The sequence below is a fragment of the Nannospalax galili genome, unplaced genomic scaffold (assembly GCF_000622305.1).
Source record: "Nannospalax galili isolate Female #2095 unplaced genomic scaffold, S.galili_v1.0 scaffold347, whole genome shotgun sequence".
Taxonomy (NCBI): Eukaryota; Metazoa; Chordata; class Mammalia; order Rodentia; family Spalacidae; genus Nannospalax; species Nannospalax galili.
In genome coordinates, this window is record NW_008355793.1 from 1,005,080 (window position 1) to 1,026,116 (window position 21,037).

The 21,037-nt window shown below is 37.4% G+C and overlaps 1 protein-coding gene across 3 annotated transcripts in view; it reads left to right on the plus strand.

Annotated features, from left to right (window-relative positions):
* Nox4 (NADPH oxidase 4) overlaps positions 1-21,037 on the plus strand; it is a 161,257-nt gene that overhangs the window by 39,924 nt on the left and 100,296 nt on the right. For all 3 annotated transcript variants that reach the window (XM_029556406.1, XM_029556407.1, XM_008853620.2), the window contains exons 5-6: positions 4,249-4,346; positions 15,497-15,524. In XM_029556406.1, coding sequence (XP_029412266.1) covers positions 4,249-4,346; positions 15,497-15,524 — 126 coding nt within the window. The remainder of the gene's footprint in view (positions 1-4,248; positions 4,347-15,496; positions 15,525-21,037) is intronic.

Genomic DNA, 21,037 nt, shown 5'->3' on the forward strand with positions numbered 1-21,037 from the left:
ACAAAGAAGTTCATACAGACACACACACACACACACACACACACACACACACAAACTAAAAAGATAAACAGTAACACTGAAACTACTAGGAGAAAACATAAGGGGAACACTTTAAGTCAATATATACATCTAGTTCTTTGGTAAGGACACAAATAACAGGTAACCAAGGCAAGCTGATACAAGCTGACTGTATCAAATTGAGAGGTTTGTGCACAGTAAAGAAGTAATCAACAGAATGAAGAAACAACTTATAGAATAAAATTTTCTAGAAATCATCTGATAAACTATAAACAAAATGTAGTTTAAAGTTAAATAATTGAATTAAAATGGACAAATTACATGAATAGAAATTTCTGAAAGGGAGCATTTCATACAACCAATAAATTTCTGAAAGAAGATTACTGTCATTAATAATCAGACAAAATCGAAGCCAGAGAGATCTCATTGCAGTTAATATGAATATTATAGAAAAAGACAAAAATGGTACTAGTGAGGATGTTGTAGAGTAGATCAAACCTATGTACTTACTCTTGGCTGGAATGTAAATTAGTATCCCCCTATGGGGGACAGTGTGGAGAGTCCTTAAAAACTGTAAGTAGGTCATTTAATCCACTTCTGAGTATATATCCTAAGGAATTGGTATCAGCACACCAAAGATATTCTTGCACACTCGTATTTATTCATGTCCTAGTAACAACATTTAGGCTCTGTAATCAACCTACATTCTTATCTGTACACACACACACACACACACACACACACACACACACACACACACACAACTGAATATTTAGTCAAACAGTAAGTGATATCATTTGCAGCAAAATGGGTGGAACTGGAATACATTAAGGGAAAGAAGTGAAAGAATTAGGCACAGGAAGACATGTTCTTTCTTTTTTGTAACCTAAAACATTTTATATGTAAAGTAAAAACCATTTAAAAACAATATAAAAGTGAAATAGTTCAACTTAAAAATATTGCTTACATTTAATTTACTTTTTTTGGAGAGGAGCATGCATGAGGAGGTCAGATACCAACTTTAGGGGCTGGTTCTCCTTCCACCATGTGGGTCTTGGGAATACAGCTCAGGTCACCAAGTTTGGTGGCAAGCATCTCTACTCATTGAGCCATCTCACCAGTCTAAAATTTCAACTTAGCAAAATGTATTGATTCAAGAATTTCATACAATGTATTTTGATCATACTCAGACCCCCCTCCCATCTCCGCCCCTATCTTACCCTCTGCCAATGTCCTCTACTAGCAAACAAAAACTCTGTCCTCTTACACAAAACATCTGAACATGTTCTTTCTTGGATGTTCTGATGTTTAGTGTTGATTTTCAACTTGACACAATGCAGAATAACCTGGGAAGAGACTCTTAATCAGGGATTGCCTAGATCGGGTTGGCCTGTGGGCATGTTTGTGGGGGATTATTATTATTTATTTATTTTTTTTGAGGTGAGCAAACACCCACTGTAGGTAGCAGTATTCCTGAGGCAGGGTGTTCTGAACTTCATATGAGTGGGAAAGCAAATGGCTGAGTCAGCACACACACATCCATTGCTCTGTTCCAGGCTGTGGATGCTATGTGACTAGTTTCAAGCTTCTGTCTCTGTGAACTCCCTGCTTTGATGGAATATAACCTGGAATTGTGAGCTATAATGAACCCTTTCTCCTCTAAATTGCATTTCTCTGGGTGTTTTGTCACAGCAATAGGAAACAGAACTATACCGTGCTTACAACATTAATTTAAATGTGAATAAGGATTAGAAAAGGTTGGAAGAGTAGAAGGAATTAGAGTAAGGTTGTAGAGTGGGTACCAAAACAGTAGATGGAAGCACTAGGTGCTAACTCTTCAATCCACTGGGGTGACTGTAGTTTACAATTTTTCCTTCTATAGTGATAAAGATTTAGAAGAAAGTCTCTAAAGATTGATAAGAAGATGGAATGCTAATCACCCAAATTTCATTAGTATACAGTATGTATGGTATTGTACAATCAAGCAATTACACATACAATTAAATTAATAATAGAACTTTTAAATAAAATACATAAAGTAGATTATAACAAATATGTCACGAGTAAACCCTAGGCAATATATTTTATCCAAATGCAGGTGTGTGTGTGTGTGTGTGTGTGTGTGTGTGTGTAAGCTTACATGTGTGTTTGTGGGGGGGGCGTAGGCATGTGTATGTCAAGGGGCACATGTGGAGATCAGAGGACAACCTTGAAAATTAGTCTTCACTTTCCACCTTAGCTGAGACAGGGTCAGTTTTTCACCTCTATGTAAATCAGGCTAACTGGTCTGTGAGCTTCTGGGAATTCTCCTTTTTACCTCCCATCTTGCTGTAGGAGCATTGGGATTACAGGTGTGTGATACTGTGCCCAGAGTTTACATGGATCCTAGGGATTTGAGCTCAGGTCCTCATGATTGCATGGCAAGTGCTTTAGCCACTGAGCCATCTCCTCCATCCTACATTTTTCTTCCTATGCTAACGTCCAGGAGTTTTATAGTTTGGCCTTTTATATTTATTTCTGTGGTCCATTTTAATTCTATTGAATTTATGGAGTCTATGCCTAGATTCATTTGTTTAGCATGTTAATGTTCAATTGATCCAGAACTATTTTTGGAATCCTCCTTTTTCCCATTGTGTTGTCTCTGTTCCTTTGTAAAAGATCGATTGACTATTCATGGGAATCTGTTTTTGGAATCCCTATTCTATTTCATTGCTTTGTTTGTCTGTTCTTTCCACAATATCACACTCTCTTGAGTACTCTAACTTCAAGGCGATTCTTGATTCTGCTTTTAATGAGAACCTTTCCCCCATTGCTTTTGGCCTTTTGGCTAAAATCAAATGCGAATCTTTCGCCATCTCCAACTTGATTCTCTGCCTTACAAGTCCTTAAAATAAGTGTCTAGGTTATTTAGCATTCTGATCCTCTCTTGCCTTTGTTGGTATTTGTGTAACTCGTAGTGTTGACCTTGCTGTACTTTATATTCTACGTTTAGGAACTGTAGACTTTCTAGCTTCCAGGCAACATTTTCTTTTGAACCAACATGCACTATAAATTACTGTAACCTGTGCTAGTTTATAAAATAATTACACAATACTTGTGTGTTTTATTTCTTCCACAAACATTTTATAGATAATCTGAGGATCTAGTAGAAAGATCATGTGAACAAGAGTGCACGTATTTCACTTTTCTGCCATTCTGACGAGTATATTAAAATGTGATGTTAATTCATGCCTTCACTTAACCTACCAAAACAGGTTGGGGAAAGAGGAGGACGTGGCAGGGAGTGGCACAGGTTATTTTTTTCCTCTTCTTCACTTCTTCAAAATAATTTCCTTTTTCCCATCTATGCCAAAATGAGTTGCTTCAGATCTCTAGTAACTCCCCAATACTTTAATCTTTCATTTGAGCTCTGAGTCAGCTGAGCACTGTGATGCCAGAGCTATTTTAACTCTGTTATTTATCAAACCAAAATCACTCTTTTCCTGAATTTTTCTTCCACAAATTGCTTCCCAACATTTTGCTGCTGAGTTTATAGAATTTTCTTTTGATTGTAAACATTTCAATTGGTTAAAAATCATTTAGTAGGCTAATACTTGGGGTTTCATGACATTGAAGCATATTAGAGTAGGTTGGAATCAATGGAAGAAATGAAAGCTGTGGAATGCAAAAATATCCAGGAGACAATTTAGTAAAAATACCCATCCCTTGTTGAGGAACAGAATGTGAATTTGTGAGTTTATGTGTGAGGTGTTGCATATGAATGCCTTAGTTCTAGTTGTTTTATTAAATCCTTTTCTTATTTATTATTTTTCTTTTCTGTGTATGTGTGTATTGTCTGCATGTAGGTAGGTGTACCCATGTCATGCCATGCACACAGAGGTCAGAAGACAGTGTGGGATCCCCTGGAACTGGAGTTATAGATCATTTTTAGCCACATGCTGGTGCTGGGAATCTAACCTGAGTCCTCTGCAATAGCAGTCAATGCTCTTAATCACTGATCCACCTCTCTAACCCAGTAGTTCTAGTTCTTAATTTGAAGTACCATGATTATTTTACTATGGCCTTTGAAAAATTAGTAAACTGATGATGTTGAATTGAATTTCATTTTGTAGTTTAGAATTGGTTTAATCTAATATTTTACTGTTCATGTAACTGTTGACGTTCGATGCTTTTTTATTTGTGGAGAGCAGCAGACTTTTCTCACTGATTTGATCTGTTGTGACTTTGTAGGTGTGCATGTGGCTGCCCATTTGGTGAATGCTCTCAACTTCTCAGTCAACTACAGTGAAGATTTCATTGAATTGAATGCAGCAAGATACCAAAATGAGGTGGGTGATCTCTGTCTTCACATTTTCCTTTCACTTGTCATTAGATGACTAATGAAGGTCTGCAGTTTTTACAGAAAATTTGTACCTTGCTGCTCTTTTGAGTGCTTTTAAAATGCAGTTGTCAAGTTGAGTTTTATTCCCTTTCAATAGAAAATGCAGGTAATTACTATTTCATAGTCTCTCCTGCTAAAAAGGGGAGTTGGCAGTGTCTACTTTTTATATTCTGCAGTATTGGGATGGTTGCCACTCAGATCTACCTTCTGACTCCTAACAGCCTTTGTCTAATTCCTATCATTTAGCTGAGAGTGTTGACAATGCCAGTCTAGGTTAAAAATACTTTAATAACTTACTGTGCTCAGGGAAAAAGGGCAGAAAAGTAGGCTGATTATTTATGGATCCTAAATAATAAATTTATTTGACTTAAAATGTTGGTGAGTTTTCATAATTTTTTTTCCCATGAAATAGATGACCTTGAGCTAAATTCATTAGCAGGCAATATCTGATATAGAGGTGCTTTTGCTCATGTGAACTTATATGTGCTCATAAAATGAGATTATATGCACATTGTGCTGAATCAGCACCTGATGCTCAGCACATGTACAACCCTGGTTAGATTTCTGTTGTCCAGTACATTTACATTGTCTTCAGATGGACACTGCTTCTGAAAGCCAAGGCTGCATTAGATTGCCTCAGGTCACTGCTATTTTTAAACATTCGTCAGGTGATTGTAGAGTCATAAATCATTGAAAATGACTGCAGAATCCAGCTCCTCAGTCTGCTAGCGACAACAGCTCTCCTGTCATGCTCTCAGGTCCATCATCCTTCCTGCTGTCTCTGCCTTCTCCTGCACCCTGTCTTTCTGCCCTTTTCCCACATCATTTGACAGTTACTTGTATCGTGTTCCTGCTATAAAATTTCTTTTACATATCTTTTACTTTTATGCTTCTCTTTTTAGAATTCATACTTATTACCTATTATAGTTTTTCATTTTAATACTATCTACTTATGCTTCATCATCCAATATTTTAAATTGTTTCAAGTGTTTTTAGTCTTTAAAATTATTTTATGTTGAACAGCAGATGTAATATATTAACTACATTACTAAAATGTGAATTAAGTTAAAAAAGAAAGCATCTTCAAAATTATCCACAGTAATAATTTTGTTTCTTTACAGAATTTTTGAGTGGAATTTTGTGGTACCAATTTACTTCTTTCCATAAATATGGCTCTTAAGGCTGACTGAGTCAGTCTCCTCCAATGAATATGTCATAATTTATTTTTTTGCTGTTTCCTTATTTAAGGCTTTAGGTTGGTTTCAATTTTGCCAGGAGCCATATTCCAGTAAAAATATCTTTGTGCTCTTCTGGTATAGAATTGTGGATGTAGAAATTTGCTTTGAAGTACAAATAAGTTTTAGCAGAGGATGACAAATCGTTTTCCAAAATGGCTTCTCAAGTTTACGCCTGACAAGTGTGTATCCGAATATTGATTTCTACACTTTGTTTCTGATTTTCTTACTTCACAATCTGAGTGATTAAAAATGACAACTCTTTAGTTTGAATTATATTTCTCCTTCTTTTACATCCTTTATTTTCATGTCTATTTTTGTTCTTTTGACTTCTCCTTGAATAAATGTATCCAGGACTTAGATGAATGACACTGCCCTGGAGGGACATGAAGGGAAGTGTGTGTTTATGGACACACTCAGAGGCACATATACACTTCAAACAAGTGTGTTATTTTGTGAATTGTCTTTGGAAAAGGTGGTTTTGTGCTGTATATCTCATTTTATTATCCTGGAATGAGCATCTCGCAGCATGTGACTGCTGCCCATTCCTGGTGATTTGCTTCACCTGCAGTCTTTGAAGGCCTCTCTCAGTGATCTGTTTTGCATTATTTCCTTGGATATGACAATTCTCCCATTTTAAGACTTTCTGTATTCATTTGTTTATATTTCTAGTACTACAACATCATCTACTTTGTTTCATGTTTCATTCATTGTATGAATGTTAGCTTATCAGGGTTGAAGTTGGGGCTCAGTGGTAGACCACTTCTTATAGCAGGTGCAAGGATCTTCAATCCCTAGCACTCAAAAAGATTTAAATTTAATTTTAAAAAAATCCATACTGTTTCTCCAGATTACTTATTACCCACATTTCTTTTTAAAATTTTATTTATTTACTTAATTATTTACTTATTTATTTATATTTTATGTACATGACTATTTTGCCTCCATATATGTTAAGTACATCCATGTAGTGCAATGCCAGCAGAGGCCAAAAGATGGTGTTTGATACCCTGGAACTGGAGTTACAGATTGTTGTTAGCCCCCGTATGGGTGCTGGGAAGTGAACCTGGGTCCTCTGCAAGAGCAGTCAGTGCCTTAACTGCTGAGAAACCTCTCCAGCCCTGTAGCTACATTTCTAATACTAAGTATTTCTTTTTATTTAAATCAGGAGAAGAGCATGCAGTCCCTATTCTCAGTCTCCTAAAATTGTACCACGTAGCTGTCTTCCTAATTGCTGTGAAGCCTGATGTAAACAGAGATAACATAAGAAGATATAAACATGATTGTATTACTTTTCCTTTAAAAATTATAATTATAATAATTATTATTATTATTGTTCTTTTTGAGACAGGGTCTCCCTGTAGCGCCAGCTGTCCTGGAACTCACTATGTGTACCAGGCTGGTCTTGAACTCACAGAGATCTGCCTGCCTCTGCTACCCGAGTGCTGAGATTAAATTATTTTAAAGTATATATTTTTATTGATTTTTTTTGTGTATTTTATACAAAACATCTTAATTTTCGTTATACTCCCTCCCCCACCACATGTTTTACAGTTCCTCCACCAGATCAGACCCACATGTCCTGCAGTGCAAGTTCATCCACTGAGGTCTAGTCAGCCTAGCTAAAGTCACTCCCTTAAAGATCAGCTCTCCCTCACCCAGCAGTAATAAGCTATGACTGGGGCATGCTGAACATTTCCCCAGTTCTATGCTGGGTTTTTGTCTACTTGAGTTTGCATGGGTCTTGTGTATCCTGGCACTATTGCTGTGTGTTCACGTGAGCAAGGTCCCAGGAGCCTGTAAGATTCTGTTTCCATATGGTCATGCACCTCCTCCCCTGACTTTTACCATCTTTCTGCCCCCTCTTTTGCGGTAGTCCCTGAGCTCTGGGTGGGTGGACTTTAATGCAGGAGTCCTGCCAAGGAACCACACTCTTCAGACTTTCATTTTCAAAGCTTTGGCCATTTGTGGCCTTTTGTGTTCATTGCCCTCTGTTGCATGAGGGTGCTTCATTGACGAGAGTTGAAAAAATGCATTAGTATTCTCTCTACCCCTTTTTTGACTATGTTCTGTGAGCTTTAGGTGTAGAGGGTCCATTGCAGATGTGTCACTTAGGGATGGGCATTTCACAGACACTTTCTCTCTGTATGTGACCAGTTTGGGCACTAATAGTTGCCATCAGTAACAAAAGATACCTATTTGATGTGTGGTGACTGGTGTATTTGTATATAAGGATTTGGTGCTTGGATCCATAAATGAGGGAGAACATGCATCATTTGCTTTTCTGAGTCTATGTTGCTTCACTTGTTCAGTATAACAGTTTTGAGTTACATCTATTTACCTGCAAATGTCATGAGTTTGCCTTTCTTTACCACTAAAACTCCATTGTGTAATGTACCACATTTTCATTATCCATTCCTCTGTTGAGGGATACTTAGGTCACTTCCATTTCTTAGCTATTACAAAAAGAGCAGCGACAAACATGAATGTACCAAAGAGTGGTATAATCAGATCATATGATAGGTTCATTTTCAGTTTTTTAAGATTTCTCCAGGGCTGGAGGGATGGCTCTGTGGTTAAGAGCACTGATTATTCTTGCACAGGTCCCAGGTTCAGTTCCCAGCACCCACATGGCGGCTAACAACCATCAGTAACTCCAGTTCTAGAGGATCTAATTTTGGTGGGTATTGCACAACATGGATATAATTAAATGTATGTAGGCAATACACTCATACACATAAAATAAAATAAAAATAAAAAATTTTCCACACTGCTTTCCATATTGATTGGACAAGTTTGAAATCCTTCCAGCAGTGAAAGAGCATTCCTCCTTCCCCACAGCCTATCCAGCATTTGGTATCATTTGTTCTCTTGATTTTAGTCAGTTTACCTGGGGCAAGATGAAATCTTAAATTGGTTTTAATTTGCATTTAATTGGTTTTAATTGCTAAGAATGTTGAACACTTTTTAAGGTGTTTCTTAGCCATCTTTACTTCTCCTACTGAGAACTTTATGTTCAGATTCATAGATCATCTTTTAATTGGTCATTTGTTTTCTTGATTCTTTTTTTTTTGAGTTCTTTATATATTCTGAATATTAAACCTCTGTCAGATGTGTCACTGGTAAAGATTTTCTCCCACTCTTTGCATTTTCTCTTCATTTCCTTCGTTGTTTCTTTTGTTGTTCAGAGATTTTCAGTCTAATGAGGTCCCACTTGTTGATTGTTGACCTTAATACCTTAGCAACTGATGTCTGATTTAGAAAGTCCTTTCCTGAACTTTTATCTTGGAGGGTACTTCCTACGATTTATTCTATTTCAGAGTTTCAGGTTTCATACTGTTATCTTTGATCTTTGATTCTTTTGGAGTTGACTTTTATGCAAGGTGAAAGATAAGGGTCTTGTTTCACTCTTCTACAGTTGGAGATCCAGTTTTGCCAGCACCATTTCTTGAAGATCCTGTCATTCCTCCAGTGGAAGTTCATGACATGTTTGTCGAATATCAGGTGGCTAAAATTGTATGCACTCATGTTTGGATCTTCAGTAGTATTCCATTGATCTATGTGCCTGTTTTTGTGCCAGTACCATGATGTTTTTGTGACTATAACTCTGTATTATATTTTGAGGTCAGATATGGTAATTTCCTCAGTGTTGGTCTTTGTGCTCAGGACTGCTTTGACTCTCTGGGATCTTTTGTGATTCTATATAAATTTTAGAATTTTTTTAAATCTGTGAAGAATGTCCTATAAGTTTTGATTGAGATTATACTGAATTTATACATTTATTTTGGTAGAATGGTCATTTTTACAATATTAATTCTTCTTATCCATGAGCATAGGAGGCCCTTCCATGTCCTAGGGTCTTCTTCAATCTCTTTCTTCAAAGATTTAAAATTTTCATTGTAGAGATTTTTTGTGTCATTGGTCAAGTTTATTCTTAAATCTATTTTTTCAGGATATTTTGAACTGGAGGTTTTCCATGTACTCTTTCTCCAATTGCTTGTTATTGGTATATAAAAAGATAAATGAATTTTATAGTTGGTTTTGCAACCTGCCACTTTCCTGAACATGTTCATCATTTCTAGTAGTTTTCTGGTGGAATTTTTGGACTCTCTTATGTATAATATCCTATCTGCTAAAAGGATTACTTGATCTCTTAATTTTCAATTAGTACTCTTTTAATTTCATTCTCTTGTCTAATTGCTCTATGTGCTGGATAGCTTTAGTGTCAACTTGACACACCTGGGTTGAGGGAGCCTCAATTGGGGAATTGCCTCCATTGGATGGGCCTGTGGCCATGTCTGAGGGGCATCTTCTTGATGAGTGATGTAAGAGGGCCGGTGCCACCCCTAGGCAGGTGGGCCTGTGTTGTTTAAGAAAGCAAGTTGAACAGGGGCCAGGGGAGTGCGGGGGTCTCTCCCTCTCTTTGCGGGTCGTTGGCCACCGGCCCATGAGGGCAGGGGGAGCAGAAGCGACGAACGGGGTCAGGATGGCCAGTGAGCACTGATGGAAGAAAGCCTTTCTGGGGAGGCTGGTCCCAGGCGCAGTGAAACAGCGGTGATACAGCTCCAGACACAGTGAAACAGCTCCATTTATTCAGTGGGAGAACTAGAGAAATTATAGTGTGGAGGCAGCAGCCAAAGCCTCAGCTGATAGGTGCTCATAGTATGCTTTATTTACATGTGGCAGTGGGCTCCTATCTTCCAGACTATCAGGCAATGCCTGATCATCATATAGAAAAAACCTGGGGGTAGTTTTTACTCCAGGTAACTATGCCAAAGGTCATGTTCCAAATAAGGTCAGGCATCCAAAATGTGAGATTTTGGATTGCGATTCTGTGGGTTCTGGTTGGCTGGGGCTGAAGAATTAGCTGTGATTAAGAAGGGACCAGAACCTGAAGCAAAACCTTTGCTTTACTGGGACAATTGATGCTGGTTAGCTGGGGCTGAAAAATCAGCTGTAAGTAACAAGAGACCAGCATCACTGTGGTGGAGTCTTCTGGGAGGTATTTCCTCAGGGTCAGCACGCAGAGGGGACCCGCACCTCTATTTCAAGCTGGAAGCAGGACTTGGTAATGTGTAAGAGTCTCCTGCATGGTTCTGGTGCTGAAAGCATGAAGGGGTCACAGAGAGCAGCTGAGGTGGCACCCTGAGAAGCCAGGAAAGGCCATACATGAAAGTGCAGCTTCAGTTGCAGTGAAGACCCCAGAATTGAAGGGGTCATGGAGAGAATCTGAGGCTTTGCACCCCAAGAGGCAAGAAGAGGCCATTGGTGAAGGTGTAGCCTCAGTTTCAGTGGAGACCCCAGCTTTTTGGAGATGCTGGGACCATGGGACGACCACCAAGGACAGTGGTTAAGTGTGGAATGGAGCTGGCCTGGCTCTGTGAGACAAGCTAAGTGTGCTGTGGACTGCAGAGTCAGAGAAGTGGAGCTGCAGAAGATCGTGAGTGAATCCCAGATGTCCAGCCTTGAGCTACTTTGCTGGTCTTTGGTTTTGTTTAGTTGTGCCCAATTCTTCCCTTTGAAATAAGACAGTACTTGTTTTAGATTTTACAGAAGCCCACTCACAGTTGAGACTTTTAAAAGAGACTATGGACTTTAAAGTGTTTGGATTTTTTAAGGAATGTGGGGTTTTTAAGGTTGTGCTTTCTTAGGTTGTGATATTAACATCATATCTTGGGGACAGAAATTGGAAAGATATGGTTTAATAGGGATGTTTGTGTGCCAAGTTGACAAGGGGTAAATTGTGCTGGATAGCTTTAGTGTCAACTTAACACACCTGTGTTGAGGGAGCCTCAGTTGGGGAATTGCCTCCATTGGACTGGCCAGTGGCCATGTCTGAGGGGCGTCTTCTTGATGAGTGATGTGGGAGGGCCCAGCTCACTGTGGGTGGTGCCACCCCTGAGCAAGTGGGCCTGTGTTGCATGAGAAAGCAGGCTGAGCAGGGGCCAGGGGAGCAAGCCAATAAGCAGTGTTCCTCCATGGCCTGTGCTCCAGCTCCTGCTTCCAGGTTCCTGCCCTGAGTTCTTAACTTGGGCTACCAGATGAACTGTGACCTAGGATATGTAAGCTAAATAAATCCTTTCCTCCCCAGAGGAAAGGTCAGAGTATTTTGTCACAGCAATGAAGAACAAACTAAGACACTCTAGCAAGAGTTTTAAGCACTATGTTAAAAAGGTTGCAGGTAGTATACAGCCTTATCTGGTTCCTGATTTTATTGAGGATGCTTCCAGCTTTTCTCTTTTAGAATGATGTTAGTCTTGAGTTTGTTGTATATAGCTTTAGTTATGTTGAGGTATGATCCCATCACGCAGTTTCCTCTAGGACTTTTAACGTAAATACATTTGTCAAAAGCCTTTTCTGCATCTATTGAGATGACCATGTGACTTTTCTCTCTGACTCAATTTATACTTTTTATAATATTTATTTCCTTATATATATCAAACCATCCCTGGTCTCTGTAATAAAGCCAACTTGAACATGGTGGATGGCCTTTTTGATGTGTATCTCTCTGTGGCTTACAACTACATTGTTGACAATTTTTATCTATGTTCATTAAGAATATGGGTCTGTAGTTTTCTTTTCTAGTCATGCTTTACCATGTTTCAGTATTAGAGTGATACTGGTGTCATAGAAGGAGTTTTATAGTTTTCTCTCTGTTTCTATCTTTTTGAATAATTTAAGTAGTATTGGTTGTAAATCTCTTTTAAATGTCTTGTAGAATTCTGTTGTAATCCATCTAGGCCTGTATTTTTTAGTCAGGGAGTTTTGTATTACTGTTTCACTTTCCTTATTTGTTATAGGTTGGTTTAATTTGTTGCTCTCTTCTTGGTTTAGCTTTGGTGGTTTCCAAGAATTTAGATATTAATCCATTTTTTAGGTTTTCAAATGTAATTGAATATAGATTTTTAAAGTATTCCCTTATAATGTTCTGGATTTTTTAGCATCTGTTTTGACATTTCCCCTTTCATTTCTGATTTTGTATATTTGGATTTGCTCTTTCTTTCTTTTGGTTAACTGGGCTAAGAGTCTACGCTGTTTATCTTTTCAAAGAACAAGCTCTCAGATTCATTGATTCTCTGTATTGCATTCTTTGTTTGTATTTCATTAATTTCTGCTCTGATTTTGTTATTTTTTCTCCTCTACTGTTTTTTTTTAAATTTAATTTTTTTATTCTTGCCTTTCCAGAGTCTTGAGTTGCAATATTAAGTCATTTCTTTGTGCTCTTTCTGATTTTTTAATGTAGGCATTAAGAGCAATAAACTTTCATCTTAGGACTAATTTTAAAGTATCCTAGAGATTTTGTTGTGTTGTATTCTATTTTCATTTAGTTCCAGGAATACTTTTATATCTTAATTTCTTCTTTGACACATTCATCCTTCTGGAGTATGTTGTTTAATCTCCAAGAGTTCATGTAGTTACTAGAACTTCGGTATTGATTTTAAGCTATATTTCTTTGTGGTCTGATACAATGCATGACTTTTCTTCTTTTTTTTTTTTTGCATTTTTGAACTTTGTTTTGTGCCACAGAATATCATCAATTTCAGAGAAACTTTCCTTGGGCTCCTGAATAGAAAATGTAGACTTTGGTGCTTGGGTACAATATTCAATAGATACATGTTAGGTCCATTTGGTGTATGGTATAATTTAATTCAGATGTCTCTCTGTTTATATTTTGTCCAGTTGACTTGTCTATTGGAAATAATGGGGTACTGAAATTCCCTACTATTACTGCATTGGGGGTCATCTGTGTCTTAAAGTCCTGTGTTTGTGAAATTGGGTGCACCAAAGTGTGGTACATATATGTTCATGATTGTAATATCTTCTTGGTCAGTTGTTCCTTAGATCAGAATGAAATGATCCTCGTTATCCCTTCTGATTAGTTTTAGTTTGTCTGTTTTGTCAGATATTAGAATTGCAATCCCTGCTTGTTTCTTAGTGCCATTTCCTTAGAATATTTTTACCATCCTTTCTCCTTAAGTTAGGGCCTTTCTTTGAAAGTAAGATGTATTTCTTGCAGACAACAAAAAGTAGATTTTGCTTTTAGCCCATTCAACTAGCTAGGGTCTTTTGTCTGAGGAGTTCAGTCCATTGATAGTTAAAGTTATTATTGAAAGATGTGTATTTGTTACTATCATTTTAATTTCTGCTTTTATTCTTGGTCTAATTTTGTATTCTACAACTGTGTATTTAGTTTCTCCATGCTCTCTCTTGGGTATAGCTATTACTTTCTTCAGTCCTTTGCATTTCTTCGAGTATTCTGTGAAGGGCAGTTTGTTGTACATGAATTCTTTCAGCCATTTCATGACATGGAAGATTTTTTTCTTTCCCCTTCAACTATAACACACAGTTTTTCTGGGTAGAGTATTTTGGGTTGGCATCCGTGGTCAATTAGAACTTTGAATACTTTGATCCAGACTCTTCTGACTTTCATAGTTTGCATTGAAAAGTCAGCTGTAATTCTGATGAATTTTCTTTTATGTGTGTGTTTTTTTTTTTCTTGCAAGTTTCAGTGTTATCTCTGTTCTGTATATTTAGTATTTTTACTATGATATGCTATAGGGAGTTTCTTTTCTGGTGCTATCTATTTGGTGTTTTATGTGCTTCTTGTACTTATATGAGTATGTCATTCCTTAATTTTTGGAAATTTTCTTCTATAATCATATAATCATCTTTAAAATTCTGTGTCCTGGGTTATCTCTAGAAGGTTCTCATTGTAGAACTCTTCTATAGAAACTGCAGAAACCAAGAGAGGTGTTCTCAGGGTGTCTCCAAAGTCTGAGCCCTTACTATCCAGCAGAGAAGCTTGGATTTGGGCCAGTGGGAGGAACTTCATATGGTCCCAAAGGAGGGGACTGGGCATGGCATGATTTGGGATGCTCACCCTGTAGAAGCCAAGTCAGGTGCAAGTCCTTACTTTATTGTATTTTTATGAGCATGTTGCCTGCATGTGTATAATTTCATATTGCATATGTTGTCCAATGTCTGGAGGTCAGAAGAGGGCATTTGATCCCCTGGAACTGGAGTTAAGAATAGTTGTTACCCTTCCATATTGATGCTGAGAACTAATCCCTTCTCCTCTGAGAGAGCAGCCAGTGCTCTTAATTGCTGAGGCATCTCTCCATCCCCTAGTATTACATTTCAAAATACCAGAAACCTGTTTGTGCGCCTTCATTTTTTTGTTGTTGTTGTTGTTTTTCTTAGTATTTAAAATATAGTAAATTTTTAATTAATCCTCTTTGTACTACGTTTACAGTGTGCAAACATCCTAAATACATTTTATTGGTTTTCATTGCCATTGCCTTCTAGATGCAACTTAACAATTGCAAAAAATAGAGAATATATCAATATTTTCAAAGCAGTTATGGTAGCACACTGCAGTTCGAGCTATAAAGACTCCCAGCCACAAGGAAGCTAAGTCAGGGGGACAATGAACATATTAACCTACAACCTCTCAGAGAAATATGAGACTCTTCCTCATTAAAGGAAATTGCTTTATACCTTAAGATGTTGAATCTCAGAACTGTTGAAGAGCAAACTTAAGACCACTGCAACCAGCTTGTAATAAGATCATATTCAGGCTTCTGTGTCATCCAATGTTCCCTCTTTATCAGATGGCAGTCTCATGTGGTTTTACCTTTTTTATGCAAAAATGGTACAAATTTAACCAAATCATTTACTTGTGCTGGAATAATGGTAAATAAAATACATAATAAATGGTTTGTAAAGCCTATAAACTTCTTGTACAATTTTATGTCATTAGGGCTTTTTTTTTTCCAGTCAACTATTTTATTTATGTAGTTATCCATGTATTTATTTCTTTATATATTATTTATTCATGTATTTATTTATTTGTGTCCCACAGGACCCTAGAAAACTTCTCTTCACAACTGGTAAGTTGTTGTTCATTGACTTTCTTTAGATTCATGAACAGCTTTGAAAATAAGCAGTGTCAAACTGCAGAGCACTCAATGCATGTTAAATTATAACATAGTAAATATTAACTGGCTAGGCATATGCTGCAATGAAAACAGAGGTAAGAAAGCAAACAATTTGGGGTTTGGATGGAGAGAAAAAAAGAAAGCAGGTATATTATTCTGTCTTAAATTCTACCAATGGAAACACTGTAACCTCCAATGCTTCCTGAAGGCCTGCTTTGTGCTGCTATTGTGATAGAAATGTAGAGGTAATATACATGCCTTGAGTTCCTGCTCTCAGAGCATTAGAAAGAAACAACAGACACTTGGTACTAGTGTAATTCTCATATTACAGTCATTCAATGAGACATCTTATGATCTTAAAACAAATGAGACAAAGTCTTTAGGGGATATCCTATGTTTGGGGATACACCCTCTTTTCCACTTGTAGTTTATTTTTCCTTCTCAAGGATATTGCCCATGAAATATGTCTGTACTGAAGTTTTGTTAAAGTAGATTTGAATAGCTTAAAAGTTTTTCCTAATGATAGACAATTAAAGCAAAAAGAGAAAGTTGAATCATGGGGATGTTCTTAGCATATTTCAGGTATGAGGGTGGTTGGGGTTGAGAGAACCTGTGATAAGTGATTGCAGAGAAGACTACCCTACAATATGCATTGGTTTTCTTTTGAAATAACTTTTAAAATTTTTATTGAGCTATTGTGCATTTCATACACTAGTTCTTAATCAAATTTAGACCCACTGCCCCATCCATGCCCACCCCCATACCCCACACTTGGTCGCATGTACTCCTCCATACCATGCATGTTAAATGCTATCCACTCAAGCATTTGCACCTGGATGTTCTTTGGTGCAAATTCACCCATTGGAGTCTAGTCGGTCTCTTTAGAGATCTTTGGTAAGGCCTCTTCACCTTCACCCAGTAGTACTCAGTCTCTAATAGTTCCAATACTAGGACCAACCCACTACCCATTTCCCTGGCCCACTTTGGGCCCTGGTCTGATTGAGTTGGCTTGGGACCTGTGCTCAATGCCACCATTGCCACAAGTTCACATATGCAAGCTTCCAGTGGCCAGAAAAACCTCTGCTGCCCTATGTTCATCAACCAACCCTGGCTCTTACAATCTTTCTGCAACCTCTTCCACAGTGGTCCCTTTAGTCATGGGTGGGAGGGGTTTGTTAGAGGAGTCCTATCCAGAGACACACACTCTGCAGACTTAAATTCATTAAAGTTGTCCAGTTGTGGCCTTTCTGTGCATCACACTCTGTTGTATAAGAAAGTTTCACTGGTGAGAGTTGAAGGATGCGTTATTTTTCTTTCTATCTCTCATTCCACTATGTTCCATGAGTCTTAGGTGTAGAGGTTCCACTGTAGATATGTTACTTAGGACTGGGCATCTCTCAGATGTATCTGCACTGTGTCTGACCAGTTGTGGTGTTCTGCAATAGCCTCCATCTGTTGCAAGAAGAAGCCTCTTTGATGAGTGGTATATGGTATACTTTTTTGTAAATATAAGGATCCATAGTTAACATATAGTAAGAAATTTGATTTACCTAGCAATATGATAGATAGGGTTGTCTCTAGGGTCTAAGACCTCTCTAGCCATGTGTATATTATGTGTTTACAGTGACACACATGATTTCACTCCATATTGAGAGGTCTTTATACTCAATTAGATAGCTGTTCATTACCCACTGCACCACTAGAGGTAGTTTGCTCTGCTGGTTGTTATGGTTATTAGGTCTTAGGGCTGGGTTAGACCATCAGTTGATTTTCTCCTTTAGCAGCTTACTGAGTATCCTCCATAACTATGAGAGCTAAACCAGGTAGAAGACTCCCAGGTCTACATTGAAAAGGAGTGGAGATAGTGGACAGCCCTCTCTGGTTCCTGATATTAATGGGAATGATTCATGTTTTTCTCCGTTTAGGATGATGTTGGCTATGGGTTTGTTGTTTATTGCTTTAATTATGTTGAGGTCTGTTCCCTCCAGACCAATTCCTTCTAAGACTTTTAACAGAATGCATGTTGTATTTTGTCAAAGGTCTTTTCTGCATGTATTGAGATGACTATGTGATTTTTTTCTCTTTAAGTCCATTTATATGTTTTATTACATTTATTGGCTTACATATATTGAACCATCCCTGCATCTCTGGAATAAAGCCAACTTGATTGTGATGGATGATCTTTTGGATGCATGTCTGAAAGTGGTTCATGAATATTTTGTTGAGTATCTTTGAATCTATATTCATTAAAGATTTGGGCCTATATTTTTCTTTTTTATTTTGTCATTATCTTGTTTTGGTATTAGAGTGATAGGGCTTCATAAAATGAGTTTGGGAGTTCTCCCTCTGTTTCTATTTTTTTTTGTATAATTTAAGTGGTATTTGTTGTAGATCTTCTTTGAATGTCTGGTACAATTCTTCTGTGAATCCCTCTGGGCCTGAGCTTTATTAAGTCAGGATATTTTGCACTACTGTTTCAATTTCCATATCTGTAATGAGTCTATTTCAGCTGTTGATCTCTTCTTGATTTAACTTTGGTAGTGTCCATAACTTTAGAAATTCTTCCATCACTTTTAAATTATTGAATTTTATGGAGTATAGATTTTTATATTTATTTATTTATTTATTTATTGTTTTGTTTTGTTTTTTGTTTTTGGTCTTTTTAAGACAGAGTTTCCCTGTAGTCACAGCTGGCCTGGATCTCACTATATAGACCAGGCTGGACTTGAACTCATGGCAATCCACCTGCCTCTGCCTCCCAAGTGCTGGGATTAAAGGTGTGCATCACCACACCCGGCTGGAGTATAGATTTTTAAAGTATTCCTTCACAGTGTTCTGGATTTTTGTGTGTGTGTGTGTGTGTGTGTGTGTGTGTGTGTGTGTTTGCTGTGATGTTTGGTCTTTCATCTCTGATTTTGTTAAATTGGATTTGCTCTTTCTTTTTTTGGCTAATTAGGCTAAGGGTCTTTGTATCTTCTTTAACTTTTCAAAGAACCAGGTTTTTAAATATTTTATTTATTATTTTTTTATTTTTTATGTGTATGAGTGTATTGCCTGCATGTACGTGAGTGTACCCGTGTCGTGCAATGCCACAGAGGTCAAAAGAGGGTTTCGGATTCCCCTGGAACTGGAGTTAAGGACGAAGAACCAGCTTTTAAATTGATATTTTTAAAAATTATTTTCTTTGTTTCTATTTCATTAATTTCTGCCCATATTTTTGTTATTTTTTCTTGTCTACTGAGCTTTGGCTTGGTTTGTTCTTTCCTTTCCAGAGTCACGAGTTATACTATTAAGTCATTTTCATGTGTTCTTTCTGATTTTTTTTTTAATGTATGCACTAAGAGGTATAAACTTCCCTCTTAGGGCTGCCAGAGTTTTTGTTGTGTTGTATTGTCATTTTCATTTAGTTTCAGGAATACTTTTATTTCTTTCTTAATTTCTGTTGTGACCCATTCATCATTCAGGAGCGTGTTGTTTAATCGTCATGATTTTAAGTAGTTACTAGAACTTCTTTTGCTCTTAATTGTAAGCTTTATTGCACTGTGGTCTGATAGAATGCATGGAATTATTTCAATTTTTTGTATTTGTTGAGAATTTTTTTGTGTCCCAGAATGGGGTAAATTTTAGGAAAAGTTGCGTGGGCTGCTGAGAAGAAACTGTATTCTTTGGTGCTTGGGTGAATATTATGTAGATGCTTTTTAAGTTCATTTCATGGAACATGTCATTTAATTCAGATGTCTCACTGTATTCTTTGGTTGACTATCTTATATTAAGATAGTGGGGTACTGATGTCACCTACTATTACTGAGTTGGGGTTAATTTGTGTTTTATAGTCCTGGAGTACTGTTTTTATAAAATTGGGTGCACAAGAGTTTAGTGCATTGATGTTCATGATAGTATTATATTCTTGATAATTTGTTCCTTTGATTAGAATTAAATGACCCCCTTTTTCTCTTCTGATTAGTCTTAATTTGAGGTCTATTTTTGTCAGATATTAGAATTGCAATACCTGCTTGCTTTTTAGAGCCATTTGCTTGGAATATTTTATTTTCCAATCTTTCACCCTAAGGTATTGTCTATCCTTGAAGGTGAGAGCTTCTTGAAGACAATAAGAAGACTGGTTGTCTTTCTTGATTCCATCCATTAGCTGTGTCTTTTGCCAGGAGAGTTGAGGTCACTGATATTTAGTGTCATTATTGAAAGGTATATTTTGGAATCTGTCATTTTAACTTCTTTGAGTTAGTAGCCCTATTTTGTGTTTCCATTATTATTCCTTTCTTTTTTTCCTTCTGTAGCTTCTTGGGTATACTCATTCTGAGAGACCTGAGTGACTCCATCTTGGATAAAACCTCCATGGGACTGACCCAGCCCTGAACCTTGTTCCAGGAAAAACCACAAAAAAAGTACACTTGGAACAGATAGAGAACAACTACCCCGCCAATGGTCAATTAACCAGGGACAGGGAAGTACTAAAAGTCCAGATATCTCTTCAGATTTCCTGAAGGCAGCAGTTTATGGTTTGGCACTGGGCTGCAACCAATCAGATGCTTGCCAGTCTAGAAACCCCCTACTTGCTAAACTTGGTGAAATAAACCTATAAAAACCTGTCTCCCAAAGCAAGGGGTCTCACATCTGAGATCTGCAGGGTGGGTGATAGAGTGGGCCCAAGCTTAAGCTTGCAACAATGAAAAAAAACCCTTGTGTGTTTGCATCAGTTGGCTAGTTGGTGGTCTTTGGGGTCTTACGAACTGGGCACAACAATTCCTAGCTTTGGTCCTTTGTTTTGCTTCAAGTAGTCTCTGTAGGTCTGGTTTGGTGGACACACAGTTTTTCAGCCTATTCATGTAATGGAAAATTTTCCATTCCTCTTCGACTAAGATAGATAATTTTGCTAAGTAAAATATTTGGGGTTGGCATCCATGGTCGTTTAGAACTGAGAATACTTTTGTCCAGGCTCTTCTGGCTTTAATAGTTTGCACTCAAAAATCGGCTGTAATTCTTATGGGTTTTCCTCTATATGTAATTGTTATGGGTTTTCCTCTATATGTAATTCTTATGGGTTTTCCTCTGTATGTAATTCTTATGGGTTTTCCTCTATAGGTAACCTGTTCTTTTTCTCTAGCAGCTTTCATTACCCTCTCTTTGTTCTGTACATTTAATGTTTTTTACTATGTTATGCTGTGGGCAGTTTCTCTTCTTGTCATATCTAATTGATTTTCTATGTGTTTCTTGAATCTGTATAGGTAAATATTTCCCTTACTTAGGGAAGTTGTCTTCTATAATCTTGTTAGAGATCTAGTCAATGCCACTGGTCTGAGATTCTTCTCCTTCGTGTATGACTATGGTGAATAGATTTGGTCTTTTTGTGTTTTCCCACATCTCCTGCATATTCCATTCCTATGGGGTTTTTTGTTTTGTTTTGTTTTTTGTTTGTTTGTTTGTTTTCATTTTCCATAGTCTTTGCC